The following is a 17,035-nucleotide window of genomic DNA, read 5'->3' on the forward strand; positions in this document are numbered from 1 at the left end:
TGGCTGTCCACTACCCCTCCCTCCCACCTACAATTCCTGCAACTTACAGCAGAGGTCAGAAGGATGGAGTTTCTCACTGCCACAGTTCATGACATGGTCCCTCAGTGTAACAAAATTTGGGAGCCCTGGGATCAATCGAAATATGGCGACCATTTAAGTTGAATAATCTGCTGTTTGTTGAAGAGTGTATAAGTCTTTTTTCTATATGCTTTTCCTTTATATTGCTCTCCTGTAGGTCCCTCCATTATGACCCGATACCTACGTATATATGCCCTATGCTGTGCGTCTTGGCCCTATGTAAATCTTTACTGTGTTTTAACACAATGAGAATGTTATGTTGATGCTCCATGACTATATGTTTGGATATACATCATGTGATGTAACTGTTAAATTTGTACTGTTTTCATTTTTTTGAATAAAAATACAATTAAAAAAAATAAAGAAAATATAAACAAACACACCACACATCTCTTATTGTGAAAACACTACACCTCTGACAATGAAAATATACTAACAGGGCCAGTGAAGCATATGGCTCTCACAGAATGCACAGGATGCTAAAATTCAAAATGAACACAACACTGGCACATTTATTTATAATGGTAAGCAACAACCACAAGACACTTACTTGGCTCCAAGAAGACCTGCTAGGTAGACTAAGGAATCCCTTTCGGCTCCCATAAACTGACTGACAGACAGGACACAGGCTTTCAGAGGCGCGCTACCTTCTAGATAGGTCACTGGCGTGAACAGAGCATTAGACTGAGGATCCAAAAGATTTTCTTGTTCTATACACATTCCCTGGAAGATGAAACAGATCACAAATTATAAAAAGTGTTATGGACTGAAGAATTATCTAAATATTAACCACTTGCCACCCAGGGCAATTCTGACATTTTTCTCCTACATGTAAAAATTATAATATTTTTGCTAGAAAATGGCACAGAACCCCAAACATATGTTTTTTAGCAGAGACCCTAGAGAATAAGATGGCGGTCGTTGCAACTTTTTATCTCACACAGTATTTGTGCAGCATTTTTTCAAACATTTTTTTTTTTTTTTTTTTCCCCAAATAAAAAAAACAGTTTCATGAAAAAGAAAAAAAAAAAAAAAAAAAAAAAAAAAAAAGAAACCCACCAGTAAAGTTAGCCAATTTTTTTGTATAATGCGAAAGATGTTACGTCGAAGTAAATAGATGGCCAACATGTCACGCTTCAAAATTGCACATGCTCCTGGAATGGCGCCAAACTTCGGGACTTAAAAATTCCTATAGGCAAGGTTTTAAAATTTTTTACAGGTTACACGTTTTGAGTTACAGAGGAGGTCTAGAATTATTGCTCTTGCACCAACGTTCGCAGCAATACCTCACATGTGTTGTTTGAATGCTGTTTACATACGTGGGCAAGGCTTAATTTTGTGTTTGCATCTGCGAGCGAGCACGCGGGGACAGGGGGCGCTTTAATTTTTTTTGTATCCCTTTTATTCCTATTACAAGGTCCGCGACGTCAAATGACGTTACGTGGGCGGCAAGAGGTTAAATAGAATCACTTGGATACCGGTCAATAACAACCGGGTGTCAGCAACAAAAGTTAACTAAATTCTTAGTATATCAAATAACTTTAAGAGTAATTCCACCTTTGTTGAAAAAAAACATTCCCCTCTGGGTGATCTATGTATAATGCAGGGATTATCACAACCTTCGTTGCAGATTCCTACCTTTTGTTATTCTGAAGAAATCCCAGTTTGTTCCTCTATGCCTCTGTGCTTAGTGAGTCTAAAGGGAGCCGTTTCATAATTAACAGCTATGTAGCTGCAGAGCACTAATGAGAAAATCTGCTGGGCCTGTATCCCTTTAGACATGTTCCTATTGGGAGTATCTCACCAAAAATGAAATTTTTGTTGCAGGGGATGCCTGAATTCTGACTTGTAGCCCAAGTATACTTCTGGGAAAATTTCTGAGCCAATCACACAAGCAGGAAATTATGTTTCTGGGGTGTGTTCAGTACACATTCTGTGTACAGGACAACTCCAGGTAGCCATATTGCAAAGCATTTTCAGAAAATTACAGCGGCTGCAGATTGAAAAGGAAAGGTAATTTTTAACCACTTCAATACAGGGCACTTAGACACCTTCCTGCCCAGACCAATTTTCAGCTTTCAGTGCTGTCGCAGTTTGAATGACAATTGCGCGGTCATCCAACACTGTACCCAAACTAAATTTTTATCATTTTGTTCCCACAAATAGAGCTTTCTTTTGGTGGTATATGATCACCTCTGCGGTTTTTATTTTTTGCGAAACAGATAAAAAAAGACCGAAAATTCGGAAAAAAAAAGTTTTGCTTTTGTTTAAAAATTTTGTAAATAAGTAAGTTTTCTCCTTCACTGATGGGCACTGATAAGGCGGCACTGACGGGCACTGATAAGGCGGCAGCGATGAGGTGGCACCAATGAGCGGGCACTGACGATGGGCACTGATATGCGGCACTGATGGGCATTGATAGGCGGCACTGATGGGCACTTATGGGTGGCACTGATGGGCACTGTTAGGCAACACCTATGGGCACTGAAAGGCTGCACAGATGGGTTCTTATGGGTGGCACTGATAGGCGGCACTGCTGGGCACTGATAGGCGGCACTGATGGGCACTGATACGTGGCACTGATGGGCACTGATACGCGGCACTGATGGGCATCCCTGGTGGCACTGGCAGTGGTAGGCATTGGAGTGGGCACTGATTGGCAGCTGCCTTTGCACAGATCAGTATTTCCCTGGGGGTCTAGGGGGCATACCTGGTGGTCCAGTGTGGCTGGTTTCCCTGGTGGTCCTGGGCGGCTTCCCCGGTGGTCCTGGGTAGGATCCGAGGGGGGGGCTGTGCTGATAAACAATCAGCACAGACCCCCCCTGTCAGGAGAGCAGCCGATCGGCTCTCCTCTACTCGCGTCTGTCAGACGCGAGTGAGGAAAAGCCGATCACCGGCTCTTCCTATTTACATCGTGATCAGCCGTGATTAGACACGGCTGATCACGTGGTAAAGAGTCTCCGTCAGAGACTCTTTACCTAGATCGGTGTTGCAGGGTGTCAGACTGACACCCCGCAACAACGATCGCCGCGATGCGCGCCCCCAGGGGCGCGCAGCGGCTCAATATCCTGAGGACGTCATATGACGTCCAGTCAGGATATTGAAACCACTTTGCTGACGTCATTCTGCTATATGGCGGGCGGCAAGTGGTTAATAACATTCAATTACAATATGACTTGTGTCGCAATTGTATAAGCTATATTATTTTTTTCTTTGTTTGCCATATTTGTTTGCCATTTTTTTTCACCCACGAAAGTGGATTTACCCTTTAAAATTGAATAGAGAACTCCTACAGTATATACATTTACCATCAACAGCAGTAGGTAAGAAAAAGGAAAAAAAAAGAAAAAAAAAAAGAAAGAAGGCTCAGTTCACACTGGAACCAGATCGCATAGGAGCACTGCATGTTCCTGTTCCCCGTTTCAGGGCCGAATCTATGCCCAAATTCAGCCCAAAGACGCACAGCGTTTCTGTGCAGTGCGCTCCGCAGCCGCAACAGAGATATGTGAACCGCCTCCATAGGGAGCGAGTCACATTCTCCTGCTATGCGAATTGGATGCAGGGAAACCCGCATCTAATTCGCATAGGTGTAAACCCGGCCTTAAATAAAAATAAAAGAAACTATCTTCAGTTACAAATCCACTAAAATGGTTCTAAAACCTTAAGGCATTCTCTGCATCAGGGTAAAAAACCTTCTGTGTTCAGAATCCCCTCCCCCCCCCCCTCCTTATACCTACCTGAGCCCGATTTCGATGCAGCGCTGTGCATAAGAGCAGTGGCTCTCTCCTCTCAGGGCAGATCGATAGAAGCCAGAGCCATTGGCTTCTGCTGCTGTCAATCAAATCCTATGACGAGGGAGCAGGAGGCAGAGCAAAGCCCTGTTATATGTGTATATGGATGCAGGCAGCGGGGCTCGGGAGCGGGTCTGCACAAGTACCCCCTAGGAAGCAGCTGGCGGGGGGGCTGCTCTGTGCAAAGCCATTAAAAGGTGGGGGGAGAATAGAGGAGATGTCACAGCCTAAAATTCAAGGTGGAAGCCTCCTTTGTTAGTGTATCTGGGTTCAGGGGATTTTGAAACACATTTCTTGAAGAAAAAAAATGGATTTGTGCAATGTCAAATATACCAAGAATCAAGCATAAATCTTTGTCAACAGTCTGGCTGGATGAATTAAAAAAATACTTCGTATAGTACTGATGACTCCTAGAGTGAACATTTTGGGGCAGGAAAAAAAAAAAAAAAAAAAAAAGTAAAAAACCAAAAACACACACACACGAAAAAACAGACAAAAGAAAAAAAACACCTACCCACCTAGGCGCGTTTGTGATGTCCTTCCTAAAAATAATCATGGGAGCATTAGGATAGCAAAATTTCTTACCAGCCAAGCATTGGTGACAACTTCTCCGACAGTAGCCTCCACCTCACAGCCCAGTAAAGGCACCACGGCATAATCAGCAATGGCTCTCTTATGGGTGGAGAGCACTTTACCAGCATTTGTTTTAATGATCTCTATGACACAAGCCTCATCTTCTTCAACAAAGCCCAACACCAGGAAGGACTTCCTGCTAAACAATCCACCCTCAATGATAGTGGAAGTTTCCCCCAGGCCACTCTGGCTGGGAAAAGAGGGCATGTCATCCTGCAGGGTTATCTGGGAGAAGTTGCTTTTCTTGGTCAGCCCTGGATTTTCTGGTTCAACTAGAGAAAAAAAAAAAAAAAAAAAGTTAAATTCCTAGAATACTAGTAAGTATAAAACATACAGTATTCTTTTCTAAAAGAAAATTCTATGCATCTCACCAAATGTGGAATCATTTTCTGCATACTGAGATAGCAGGTCTTCATCAGCTTGATAAGTTTGTGTGAGGTTAGTTGATTTTCGAACATTTGTATTAGTACTGCTTGCCTTCCGAAGAGATGTACTGAGAACTACTTGTTGAGCAGGGGCCTGGATTTCAGCTGGCTTATAAGAAGAGTGGGAATATACCTCCTCAGGCTGCAAGGCACCCTTTGAAAAACTGTCTAGGAGCCATTTTATGGTTAATACATAAGGCCTGAAAAAATAAAAAAGGGAGAGGGTTTTATGCAATGTCCAATCATGCCATTTCAAGTTGGAAAGTTAGGAAGGTCAGATTAAACTAGACAATTTGTCCAACTAAGGTCAAAAAATAATTATGATTCCTATGAGCAACACAGAAATTATACATTCCCTTTCATTTTGATGTTTAATGCAAATGAAAGCAGAGCTTTCAAACGGGTCCATTAAACTGGATCGGCGCCGCATGCGCAGTAGGCACCCGGCTGTGACAGCGCCAACCGTCACAGCCGGGTGCCCATAGTAAAGATGCCGGCGAGAGAGGACACAGGGAGAAAACAGCTGGGGTGAGCACACCGCTGGATTGTGGGACAGGTGAGTGGCTGTTTATTAAAAGCCAGCAGCTACAGTTTTTGTAGCTGCTGCTGACTTAATTTTCACTTAACCAGTTGCCGACCGCCGCACGAACATATACGTCCTCAGAGCGGCACGGGAAGGCAAAAGGACTTACAGGTACGTCCTTGCCTGCCCGCGGGTGGGGGGTCCGATTGGACCCCCCCCCGGATGCCTGCGGCGGTCGGCAAATCTCCCCCGGCGATCGGTGGTGAGGCCATCCATTCGTGGCCCCCCCTCGCGATCGCTCCCAGCCAATGGGATCATTTCCCTGCCTCTGTATTGTACACAGAGGCAGAGGAAATGATGTCATCTCTCCTCGGCTTGGTATTTTCCGTTCCGGCGCCGAGGAGAGAAGACTGTACTGTGAGTTACACAAACACACACACACAGTAGAACATGCCAGGCACACATTACACCCCCGACCCCCCCCATCACCCCCCCCCCCCCGTCACAAACTGACACCAAGCAGGTTTTTTTTTCTGATTACTGCATTGGTGTCAGTTTGTGACAGTTACAGTGTTAGGTCAGTGAGTGTTAGGCCCCCTTTAGGTCTAGGGTACCCCCCTAACACCCCCTAATAAAGTTTTAACCCCTTGATCACCCCCTGTCACCAGTGTCACTAAGCGATCATTTTTCTGATCGCTGTATTAGGTAAATATTTAGGTTCGCCGTCAGCGTTTTATAGCGACAGGGACCCCCATATACTATCTAATAAATGTTTTAACCCCTTGATTGCCCCCTAGTTAACCCTTTCACCACTGATCACCGTATAACTGTTACGGGTGACGCTGGTTAGTTCGTTTATTTTTTATAGTGTCAGGGCACCCGCCGTTTATTACCGAATAAAGGTTTAGCCCCCTGATCGCCCGGCGGTGATATGCGTCGCCCCAGGCAGCGTCAGATTAGCGCCAGTACCGCTAACACCCACGCACGCAGCATACGCCTCCCTTAATGGTATAGTATCTGTACGGATCAATATCTGATCCAATCAGATCTATACTAGTGTCCCCAGCAGTTTAGGGTTCCCAAAAACGCAGTGTTAGCGGGATCAGCCCAGATACCTGCTAGCACCTGCGTTTTGCCCCTCCGCCCGGCCCAGCCCAGCCCACCCAAGTGCAGTATCGAGCGATCACTGTCACTTACAAAACACTAAACGCATAACTGCAGCGTTCGCAGAGTCAGGCCTGATCCCTGCGATCGCTAAGTTTTTTTGGTAGCGTTTTGGTGAACTGACAAGCACCAGCCCCAGGCAGCGTCAGGTTAGTGCCAGTAGCGCTAACACCCACGCACGCACCGTACACCTCCCTTAGCGGTATAGTATCTGAACGAATCAATATCTGATCCGATCAGATCTATCCTAGCATCCCCAGCAGTTTAGGGTTCCCAAAAACGCAGTGTTAGCGGGATCAGCCCAGATACCTGCTAGCACCTGCGTTTTGCCCCTCCGCCTGGGCCAGCCCAGCCCACCCAAGTGCAGTATCGATCGATCACTGTCACTTACAAAACACTAAACGCATAACTGCAGCGTTCGCAGAGTCAGGCCTGATCCCTGCGATCACTAACAGTTTTTTTTGTAGCGTTTTGGTGAACTGGCAAGCACCAGCGGCCTAGTACACCCCGGTCGTAGTCAAACCAGCACTGCAGTAACACTTGGTGACGTGGCGATCCCCATAAGTGCAGTTCAAGCTGGTGAGGTGGCAAAGCACAAGTAGTGTCCCGCTGTCACCAAAAAGACAAACACAGTCCGTCGTGCCCATAGTGCCCTTCCTGCTGCATTCGCCAATCCTAATTGGGAACCCACCGCTTCTGCAGCGCCCGTACTTCCCCCATTCACATCCCCAACCAAATGCAGTCAGCTGCATGAGAGGCATTTTCTTTATGTCCTCCCGAGTACCCCTACCCAGCGAACCCCCCCAAAAAAGATGTCGTGTCTGCAGCAAGCGCGGATATAGGCGTGACACCCGCTATTATTGTCCCTCCTGTCCTGACAATCCTGGTCTTTGCATTAGTGAATGTTTTGAACGCTACCATACACTAGTTGAGTATTAGCGTAGGGTACAGCATTGCACAGACTAGGCGCACTTTCACAGGGTCTCCCAAGATGCCATCGCATTTTGAGAGACCCGAACCTGGAACCGGTTACAGGTATAAAAGTTAGTTACAAAAAAAAAAAAAAAAAAAAAACACACAAAAATATAAAATAAAAAAAAAATAGTTGTCATTTCATTGTTCTCTCTCTCTCTATTCTCTCTATTGTTCTGCTCTTTTTTACTGTATTCTATTCTGCAATGTTTTATTGTTATTATGTTTTATCATGTTTGCTTTTCAGGTATGCAATTTTTTATACTTTACCGTTTACTGTGCTTTATTGTTAACCATTTTTTTGTCTTCAGGTACGCCATTCACGACTTTGAGTGGTTATACCAGAATGATGCCTGCAGGTTTAGGTATCATCTTGGTATCATTCTTTTCAGCCAGCGGTCGGCTTTCATGTAAAAAGCAATCCTAGCGGCTAATTAGCCTCTAGACTGCTTTTACAAGCAGTGGGAGGGAATGCCCCCCCCCCCCCCAACGTCTTCCGTGTTTTTCTCTGGCTCTCCTGTCTCAACAGGGAACCTGAAAATGCAGCCGGTGATTCAGCCAGCTGACCATAGAGCTGATCAGAGACCAGAGTGGCTCCAAACATCTCTATGGCCTAAGAAACCGGAAGCTACAAGCATTTTATGACTTAGATTTCGCCGGATGTAAACAGCGCCATTGGGAAATTGGGAAAGCATTTTAATCACACCGATCTTGGTGTGGTCAGATGCTTTGAGGGCAGAGGAAAAATCTAGGGTCTAATAGACCCCAATTTTTTCAAAAAAAGAGTACCTGTCACCACCTATTGCTATGATAGGGGATATTTACATTCCCTGAGATAACAATAAAAATGATTTAAAAAAAAAAAAAAAAAAAAAAAAAAAATGAAATGGAACAGTTTAAAAATAAGATAAAAAAAAAAAAAATAATAATAAAGAAAAAAAAAAAAAAAAAAAAAAAAAAAAAAAAAAAAAAGCACCCCTGTCCCCCCTGCTCTCGCGCTAAGGCGAACGCAAGCGTCGGTCTGGCGTCAAATGTAAACAGCAATTGCACCATGCATGTGAGGTATCACCGCGAACGTCAGATCGAGGGCAGTAATTTTAGCAGCAGACCTCCTCTGTAAATCTAAAGTGGTAACCTGTAAAGGCTTTTAAAAATGTATTTAGTTTGTTGCCACTGCACGTTTGTGCGCAATTTTAAAGCATGTCATGTTTGGTATCCATGTACTCGGCCTAAGATCATCTTTTTTATTTCATCAAACATTTGGGCAATATAGTGTGTTTTAGTGCATTAAAATTTAAAAAAGTGTGTTTTTTCCCAAAAAAATGCGTTTTAAAAATCGCTGCGCAAATACTGTGTGAAAAAAAAAAATGAAACACCCACCATTTTAATCTGTAGGGCATTTGCTTTAAAAAAATATATAGTGTGTGGGGGTTCAAAGTCATTTTCTTGCAAAAAAAAATTATTTTTTTATGTAATCAAAAAGTGTCAGAAAGGGCTTTGTCTTCAAGTGGTTAGAAGAGTGGGTGATGTGCGACATAAGCTTCTAAATGTTGTGCATAAAATGCCAGGACAGTTCAAAACCCCCCCAAATGACCCCATTTTGGAAAGTAGACACCCCAAGCTATTTGCTGAGAGGCATGTCGAGTCCATGGAATATTTTATATTGTGACACAAGTTGCGGGAAAGAGACAATTTTTTATTTTTTTTTGCGCAAAGTTGTCACTAAATGATCTATTGCTCAAACATGCCATGGGAATATGTGAAATTACACCCCAAAATACATTCTGTTGCTTCTCCTGAGTACGGGGATACCACATGTGTGAGACTTTTTGGGAGCCTAGCCGCGTACGGGACCCCGAAAACCAAGCACCGCCTTCAGGCTTTCTAAGGCCGTAAATTTTTGATTTCACTCTTCACTGCCTATCACAGTTTCGGAGGCCATGGAATGCCCAGGTGGCAAAAAAAAAAACCCCAAATGACCCCATTTTGGAAAGTAGACACCCCAAGCTATTTGCTGAGAGGTATAGTGAGTATTTTGCAGACCTCACTTTTTGTCACAAAGTTTTGAAAATTGAAAAAAAAAAAAATTTTTTTCTCGTCTTTCTTTATTTTCAAAAACAAATGAGAGCTGCAAATACTCACCATGCCTCTCAGCAAATAGTTTGGGGTGTCTACTTTCCAAAATGGGGTCATTTGGGGGGGGGGGGGGTTTGTGCCACCTGGGCATTCCATGGCCTCCGAAACTGTGATAGGCAGTGAAGAGTGAAATCAAAAATTTACACCCTTAGAAATCCTGAAGGCGGTGATTGGTTTTCAGAGCCCCGTACGCGGCTAGGCTCCCAAAAAGTCCCACACATGTGGTACCCCCGTACTCAGGAGAAGTAGCTAAATGTATTTTGGGGTGCAATTCCACATATGCCCATGGCCTGTGTGAGCAATATATCATTTAGTGACAACTTTGTGCAAAAAAAAAAAAAAAAAAAATTGTCACTTTCCCGCAACTTGTGTCAAAATATAAAACATTCCATGGACTCAACATGCCTCAAAGCAAATAGCTTGGGGTGTCTACTTTCCAAAATGGGGTCATTTGGGGGGGGGGTTTTATGCCATCTGGGCATTTTATGGCCTTCAAAACTGTGATAGGTAGTGAGGAGTAAAATCAAAAATGTACGCCCTTAGAAATCCTGAAGGCAGTGATTGGTTTTCGGGGCCCCGTACGCGGCTAGGCTCCCAAAAAGTCCCACACATGTGGTATCCCCATACTCAGGAGAAGCAGCTAAATGTATTTTGGGGTGCAATTCCACATATGCCCATGGCCTGTGTGAGCAATATATCATTTAGTGACAACTTTTTGTAATTTTTTTTTTTTTTGTCATTATTCAATCACTTGGGACAAAAAAAATAAATATTCAATTGGCTCAACATGCCTCTCAGCAATTTCCTTGGGGTGTCTACTTTCCAAAATGGGGTCATTTGTGGGGGTTTTGTACTGCCCTGCCATTTTAGCACCTCAAGAAACGACATTTCAGAAAATGTACCCTAGTTTGTAGGCGCTATAACTTTTGCGCAAACCAATAAATATACACTTATTGACTTTTTTTTACCAAAGACATGTGGCCGAATACATTTTGGCCTAAATGTATGACTAAAATTGAGTTTATTGGATTTTTTTTAGAACAAAAAGTAGAAAATATCATTTTTTTTTCAAAATTTTCGGTCTTTTTCCGTGTATAGCGCAAAAAATAAAAAACGGCAGAGGTGATCAAATACCATCAAAAGAAAGCTCTATTTGTGGGAAGAAAAGGACGCAAATTTCGTTTGGGTACAGCATTGCATGACCGCGCAATTAGCAGTTAAAGCGACGCAGTGCCAAATTGTAAAAAGTGCTCTGGTCAGGAAGGGGGTAAATCCTTCCGGGGCTGAAGTGGTTAAGAGACTAGAACTCCTCTAACAAGTATGTATTATTTTTCAAAGTAAAACATGGCATGTAAGGGAAAAAAACTTAAGCACAACCGTGACCAAAAATGCAGAGATTTTTAAGAGCGAATTCACACTAGTGTGGTGATCTGCATTTTGGCACATCTGTAAAACTCAAGTCAGCATTTTATTATGCATCATGTTCACACTACAACGCTGCTTTGACCTGCGTTGCATCAAAATGTAACATGTATGCATTTTAATGCAACGCAGGTAAAATGTGCAACACAGCGCAACACGTCAGTAAATTTTGTGCCTTTACAAGCACTCTTTCCCACCAGCCATCTTTGGGGGATTGGAGAGTGAGGAGAAGAGGAATGTGTGGAGCAGATGCTTTCTAGTCAGCATGTCAGAATGTATTTATATTCAGTGTAAATTCAGCCTAAAGGACATGTCACAAGAGAAATGAAGCAAATGCCACTGCTGACCTGCTCATGAAAAAAAGCTAGCTGTCTGGTTGTCTAAGATTTTTACAGATTTTAATTTGTACAGATCGGACCATTACCCAAACACATGCATGCATCAAAATGAAGTCAGAACTTCTTATCTGCATACTTGTTTATGTTTATCAATTTAGAATGCATTGAAGACAGACAGTTATCATCGCAACCAGGCACTAGAGTTTTCAGGGGTCAGCAATGGCTGCTGCACAGGCAGTGGAGTCTTGGCATAAGGGGTGGGACTCTCATTCCCAGTTTCCCCTCACATTGTTTACAATTGTTTCTCACTGGCACTTTATCTTCCACTACTATTGAGAAAAAAAATACGCACATTAATGCCTATAAAATCATGTACTAGCCCATGCAACAATATGCACTGTAAATACATCTGTGAAAGACCACTACCAAACTAGATATGAGTATTGAGAATTAAAGTGGTTAAACACTAAAGATTTTTTTTTTTTACCTTAACTCCTTCATGCTTAATCCTTTTTCTGACATTTGTTGCATTACAAGTTAAAATCTGTATTTTTTGCTAGAAAATTATTAGATTCCCAAAATAAAAATGGTGAGACTGTTGCAATATTTTATGTCACACTGTATTTGCACAGCGGCCTTTCAAATGCAATTTTTTTTTGGAAGAAATACATTTTCATGAATAATAAAAAAAAAAAAAAATTAAAAAAAAAAAAAAAAAAAAAAAAAAAAAACAAAAACACAGTAAAGTCAGCCCAATGTTTTTGTATAATGTGAAAGATGATGTTATGCCGAGTAAATGGATACCTAACATGTCATGCTTTAAAATTGCGCACTCTCGAAAATCTCCATAGGTGACACTTTAAAAATTTCTACAGGTTACCAGTATAGAGTTACAGAGAAGGTCTTGTGCTAGAATGATTGCTCTCGCTCTAATGATCACAGCGATACCTCACGTGTGCTTTGTGCTCTGTTTACATTCGCGGGAGCAACTTACGCATGCGTTCGCTTCTGTGCGCGAGCACGGAGGGATAGGGCGATTTATTTTTTACATTTTTTTCTTCTTATTTTTACACATTCTCTTTAAAAAAAAAATGTTTTGATCACCTTCATTGCTGTCACAAGGAATGTAAACATCCCTTGTGACAGTAATAGGCAGTGACAGGTACTCTTTGTGGAGGGATCTGGGATCTATAAGACCCCAAAATACCTACTTTGCACTTAAAAGTATTCAAAAAACGCCAAGTTTGGCAGTTTTGAATAGTGTAATTTTTTTAAGGTTTGGCACCTTTAGGTCTTCTATAAACGGGAAAGCGATGTCATGACATTGCTTCCAGGTTACTAGATCTGAGGCGCAATCAAAGCCAATTCGTTCGGGTCTCCAGCCAGCGGATGTGCTGACTGATCGCTCGGGCCTCCCAGTGGGACGGGAGAGCCACAGAGGGCAGCAGGGAGGAACGTCCCCTCCCGCTGCTTGTGATAACAGCCAAGCGGCTTCTTAGCAGTACCGGGGTGATGCGTGCATCTGCAGCTTTTTCAATAAATGTTTGTTTTAGATTTTTTATTACTGTGCATGACTATTTAAAAATAAATAAATATATAAAATAGCTGGGTGTCACAAAGCCCCAGTGCTCCTCACCATTTCCCCTTTCTTTTGTGGACCATGTTGTACACGAATTGGGGCTGACACCCACCATTGGTTATTGCTGGATGTATATGGGCTATTGAACTATAAATGTTTTTGGAACTGACAGCTTAAAAAAAAAAAAAAAAAAAAAAAAAAAAAAAAAAAAAAAACTGTATTGAGTTGCAAAGGTCAGGAGTACAAAGAAAAATGCATGGTGCCTACAGTGAAACATGGTGGTGGCAGTGTCCTTCCGGAGTGCTGCTGGTGTCGGGGAGCTGTATTTAATTGATGAAATTCATAGATGCACTGCTCTATATTGAAAGAGAAGATGGTACCATCACTCCGTGCCCTTGGTCATCGTGCACTTTTCCAACATGACACTGATCCAAAACACACATCTAAAAGCCACTGTTGGATTTCTGAAGAACAGGGTGAAAGCGATTTAGTGGCCAAATATGTCTCCTTATCTGAACCCAAACCAACGCCGATGCAGAATTCTGAAGAGGCAAGTTGAGCATCACTCTCCATCCAGCATCCAGGCTCCAAGGACTGGTTCACACCTATGCATTTTTTAGCGCATTTTCAGTTTTGCAGAAGTACACTACAGTGCATTTAACATGGTTTCTTAGAGATGTAGTTCACATCTGTGCATTTTATGGAAAGGGCCAGGGACTTTTTTTCAGGTTTTTGGTTCCATAGACTTCAATGAATGAAAAGCATGCATTGAAGAACACAAAATGCACCAGCAATATGCAAACTGCAACCTGCATAGATGTGAATCAGGCCTAAAAGAAGTCGTTCTTGAAGAATGGAAAAAGATAGGATGTTGCAATGGGTCGCCAACTTGTTCATTCCAGGCCTAGAAAACTTGGTGCTGTCCTTACAAATCATGGAAGTCATACAAAATAATACATGCGTCAACTAATTTGAGTAAAACTAAAGATTTTGTAATCCAAGTTATATTATTAACCTTACGTTCATGTAATGCACGTGTAAAAAAAAAAAATCTTACTTTTCAAAAAGGGGTGTACTCATTTATGCTGAGCATTGCAAGTATAAACCCGTTTAATATTTTAATTTAAAATGAAACCTTTACAATCACGAACATTCGTATACATAGTTCAACAACACACAGATTTACTTGTTTTTTTTCTTCAACTTATCAAACATTCCTATTAAAAATACAGTCTTAAGTTAGAAGAGCATTAACTCTGTAAAAACACAGAGTTTTCAGAAGAGGTCTATTTTCTAGTTCTCCAAATATTCTCAAGGTAGACTTACAAACCTGTGGTCTGTCTTGTTCAAAAATTGCTTTAGATCCTCATCATTTTCACCAACGATTACATGAGTCACATCACCAGTGAGCTGATTAAAACGCACTCCACCTCCACAGTTAATGAGTTTCCTCAACTTATCCAGTTTTCTTCCTCCAAAACCACACACGTATATCTGTCAACAAAATCTCAGAATTTAGAAGGCCATAGGTATAGACAGAAGCTCAATTTAAAACACATTTCTAAAACACACACACACACACACACACACACACGTTAATCATAAAAAACCCGCTTTCAAAAAAATCCCTGCGCCCGTACAAGATGGAAAAAAGGGGACCCTGTAATAAACAAAAAAATCTCCCCTCCACAGAGTCTCAGGATTACAAAAGCTCCCATTTTGCATATGACGTTTCCCAGCACTAGCTACTTGCTCAGGTAGTGAAGCAAAATGGGATGACAGCAATTGAAAATATATCAGTCAACAGTTGCAGATTCATTTGCTTTTCAAAAGGTTCTTTAAGGATAAATTCACCTTTGGAAACATGTTACATGTTCCACCTGTGCTGCAGCTGCCGCCCACTGCCCCCTCTCCCTGTGGCAGTAGTACGAGAAGTTCCCCATACTAGCTGCCACGATTTAAAAAAAAAAAAAAACACACACACAGCGTGGCCATGCGGGGCTCCGCCCACACACACCCATGTCATTCAGACACACAGCTCTGTGTGTCTGAATGAACTACAAGCCCAGACAACCTTAGTTGCTGTCGGCTTGTAGTTCTCAACGAACAACCATGGTGCTGTCAAGGTGTCGGCTTACCCGTACGGGATGTACAAGCAAGCAGATACGACAGTGTGCAGGAGACCTGCATGGCATCAGCGATCAGCTCCTGCAAAAAAATAAATAAATGCACATTTGTTTTACCTGCAAAAAAATGTGCATTTATTTTTTAAACGTTAACTTATCCTTTAACATGGTTTCCTACAAGACAGATCATTATGGGTTGAGGGCCAGTTCACATCACAATTTCCGCATTCCGGATGCATTTCTGCATGCATGTTTTTAATTAATTTTTGATAAGCTCTGTCGCAATTTTCCCTTTTTTTCTTTATCTCAATTGAGGACATGTGCATTTCGGTGTGTTTTTTGATGCGTTCCAGTGCATTTTGCCACGTTTGTTGCATTCAATGTAGAAAAAAAAAAATGCAGCATTTTTTACTTCTGTTGACTGCAGGGTACGCACTGCACTGTGAACTAGGGCCACTGGAATACATAAAAATAAAAAAAAAGCGCAAGGCAAAATTTTAGAGCAACAATTTGGGTCAAAAGCTCAGTAAGCATCAATGGAAGTCAATCAGTATGACAACCAGGTAACAAAGGGGGGGGGGGGGGTTGTACAGGGAAGGGGTTAAAGCAGCCTAAATAAATTTACCTCAGTACACATTACCTTTTGTAATTCTGTGTATTTATAGATATGCATATAGTTTATGATACTAAAAATAATGCACAAAGTAATGTACAGAACAATAATCTCAACCATATGAATCAATCAGTATACAAAATGAAGAAATACATTCCCACCCTGCAGCCATCTAGAAGATCTTCAGGGGCCTGTACAGAACTCAGATCCAAATTCTCTAGAGTGTCATTGGGAGGTTCCAGCCTGGTGCTCATCACAGAACTGAAGGCAGATTCATTAACACAGCTAGTACTTATATTAGAAATATGGCTGACATCAGAAAGTGCCCGGTCTGCAAAATATAATCAGTTTATATACAAAGAGTGCAGAGAAATTACAATTATGGAACAGAATATGGTGTAGCTCTGCATAGTAACCATTCATCTTCTAACTTCAGGTTTGTTCAATTAGGCTTTGACAATAAAACCTAGACGCTGACTAGTTACTATGCACAGCTGAACCAGTTTTAGTAAATAATCCCCAAAATATAAAATCAGATTTGTGTGTGTGTGTGTGTGTGTGTGTGTGTGTGTGTGTGTGTGTGGGGATGAGGGAAGAAAAAAAAAAAAAAAGGAACAAAGGGGAGAAAGAACAGTAGTAAAATTATTCAGAGTGCAGATTTGAGATATCCTAATAACTCACTCTAACATTTCATAAGGGAAAAAAAAAACTAACAACACTTGAAAAAGAATGTCTACCGTATATCTTATAAGAAGTTCACTTTCCTCATCAGGAAAATGCTTATAAAAAGAGCTGTACTCAGTCGTACTAAATACATGTCAATTCACCCACCTCAGCGCTCCTGGGGATGCTTTCAGTATGTCCCCAATAGAAGTCTGTGATGGCTAACTGCATGTAGCACCCTGCTCCTGTTGATCAGGCGCTTGCATGTAAATTTAGTGGGTTATCTGTTCTGTACATAGTTCAGATTCAATGTTATGGCTAAATTAGCCTCCGTTCCACATTGGCTGTGTTGCGTGCAGTTCCACATTGTTGTCTGTAGGTGTCGTTGTCACCGCAGGCCAGTGATGGAAGGGCAACAGGCTAAGGTGTATTGAGTGTCCTTCTTCCCCAGAAACAGCCCAGTGGGAGTGGTTCACCGCTGTGCATTCTGGGAAAGGATACTTAAGGGACAGATGCCATTTTTTTCTCTCTCTCACCTCATGACCCATCTAGCCTAAGGTATGTGACAACTC

At 42.1% G+C, this 17,035-nt stretch overlaps 1 protein-coding gene across 3 annotated transcripts in view; it reads right to left on the reverse strand.

The window, feature by feature from the left end:
* Positions 1–17,035, reverse strand: part of TOPBP1 (DNA topoisomerase II binding protein 1) — a 95,321-nt gene that overhangs the window by 55,798 nt on the left and 22,488 nt on the right. For all 3 annotated transcript variants that reach the window (XM_073630353.1, XM_073630351.1, XM_073630352.1), the window contains 5 exons: positions 15,962–16,131; positions 14,392–14,555; positions 4,874–5,127; positions 4,455–4,774; positions 629–801 (listed from right to left, as the gene is read on the reverse strand). In XM_073630353.1, the coding sequence (XP_073486454.1) occupies positions 629–801; positions 4,455–4,774; positions 4,874–5,127; positions 14,392–14,555; positions 15,962–16,131 (1,081 nt within the window). The remainder of the gene's footprint in view (positions 1–628; positions 802–4,454; positions 4,775–4,873; positions 5,128–14,391; positions 14,556–15,961; positions 16,132–17,035) is intronic.

This window comes from Aquarana catesbeiana, linkage group LG05 (assembly GCF_042186555.1).
Source record: "Aquarana catesbeiana isolate 2022-GZ linkage group LG05, ASM4218655v1, whole genome shotgun sequence".
Classification (NCBI taxonomy): Eukaryota; Metazoa; Chordata; class Amphibia; order Anura; family Ranidae; genus Aquarana; species Aquarana catesbeiana.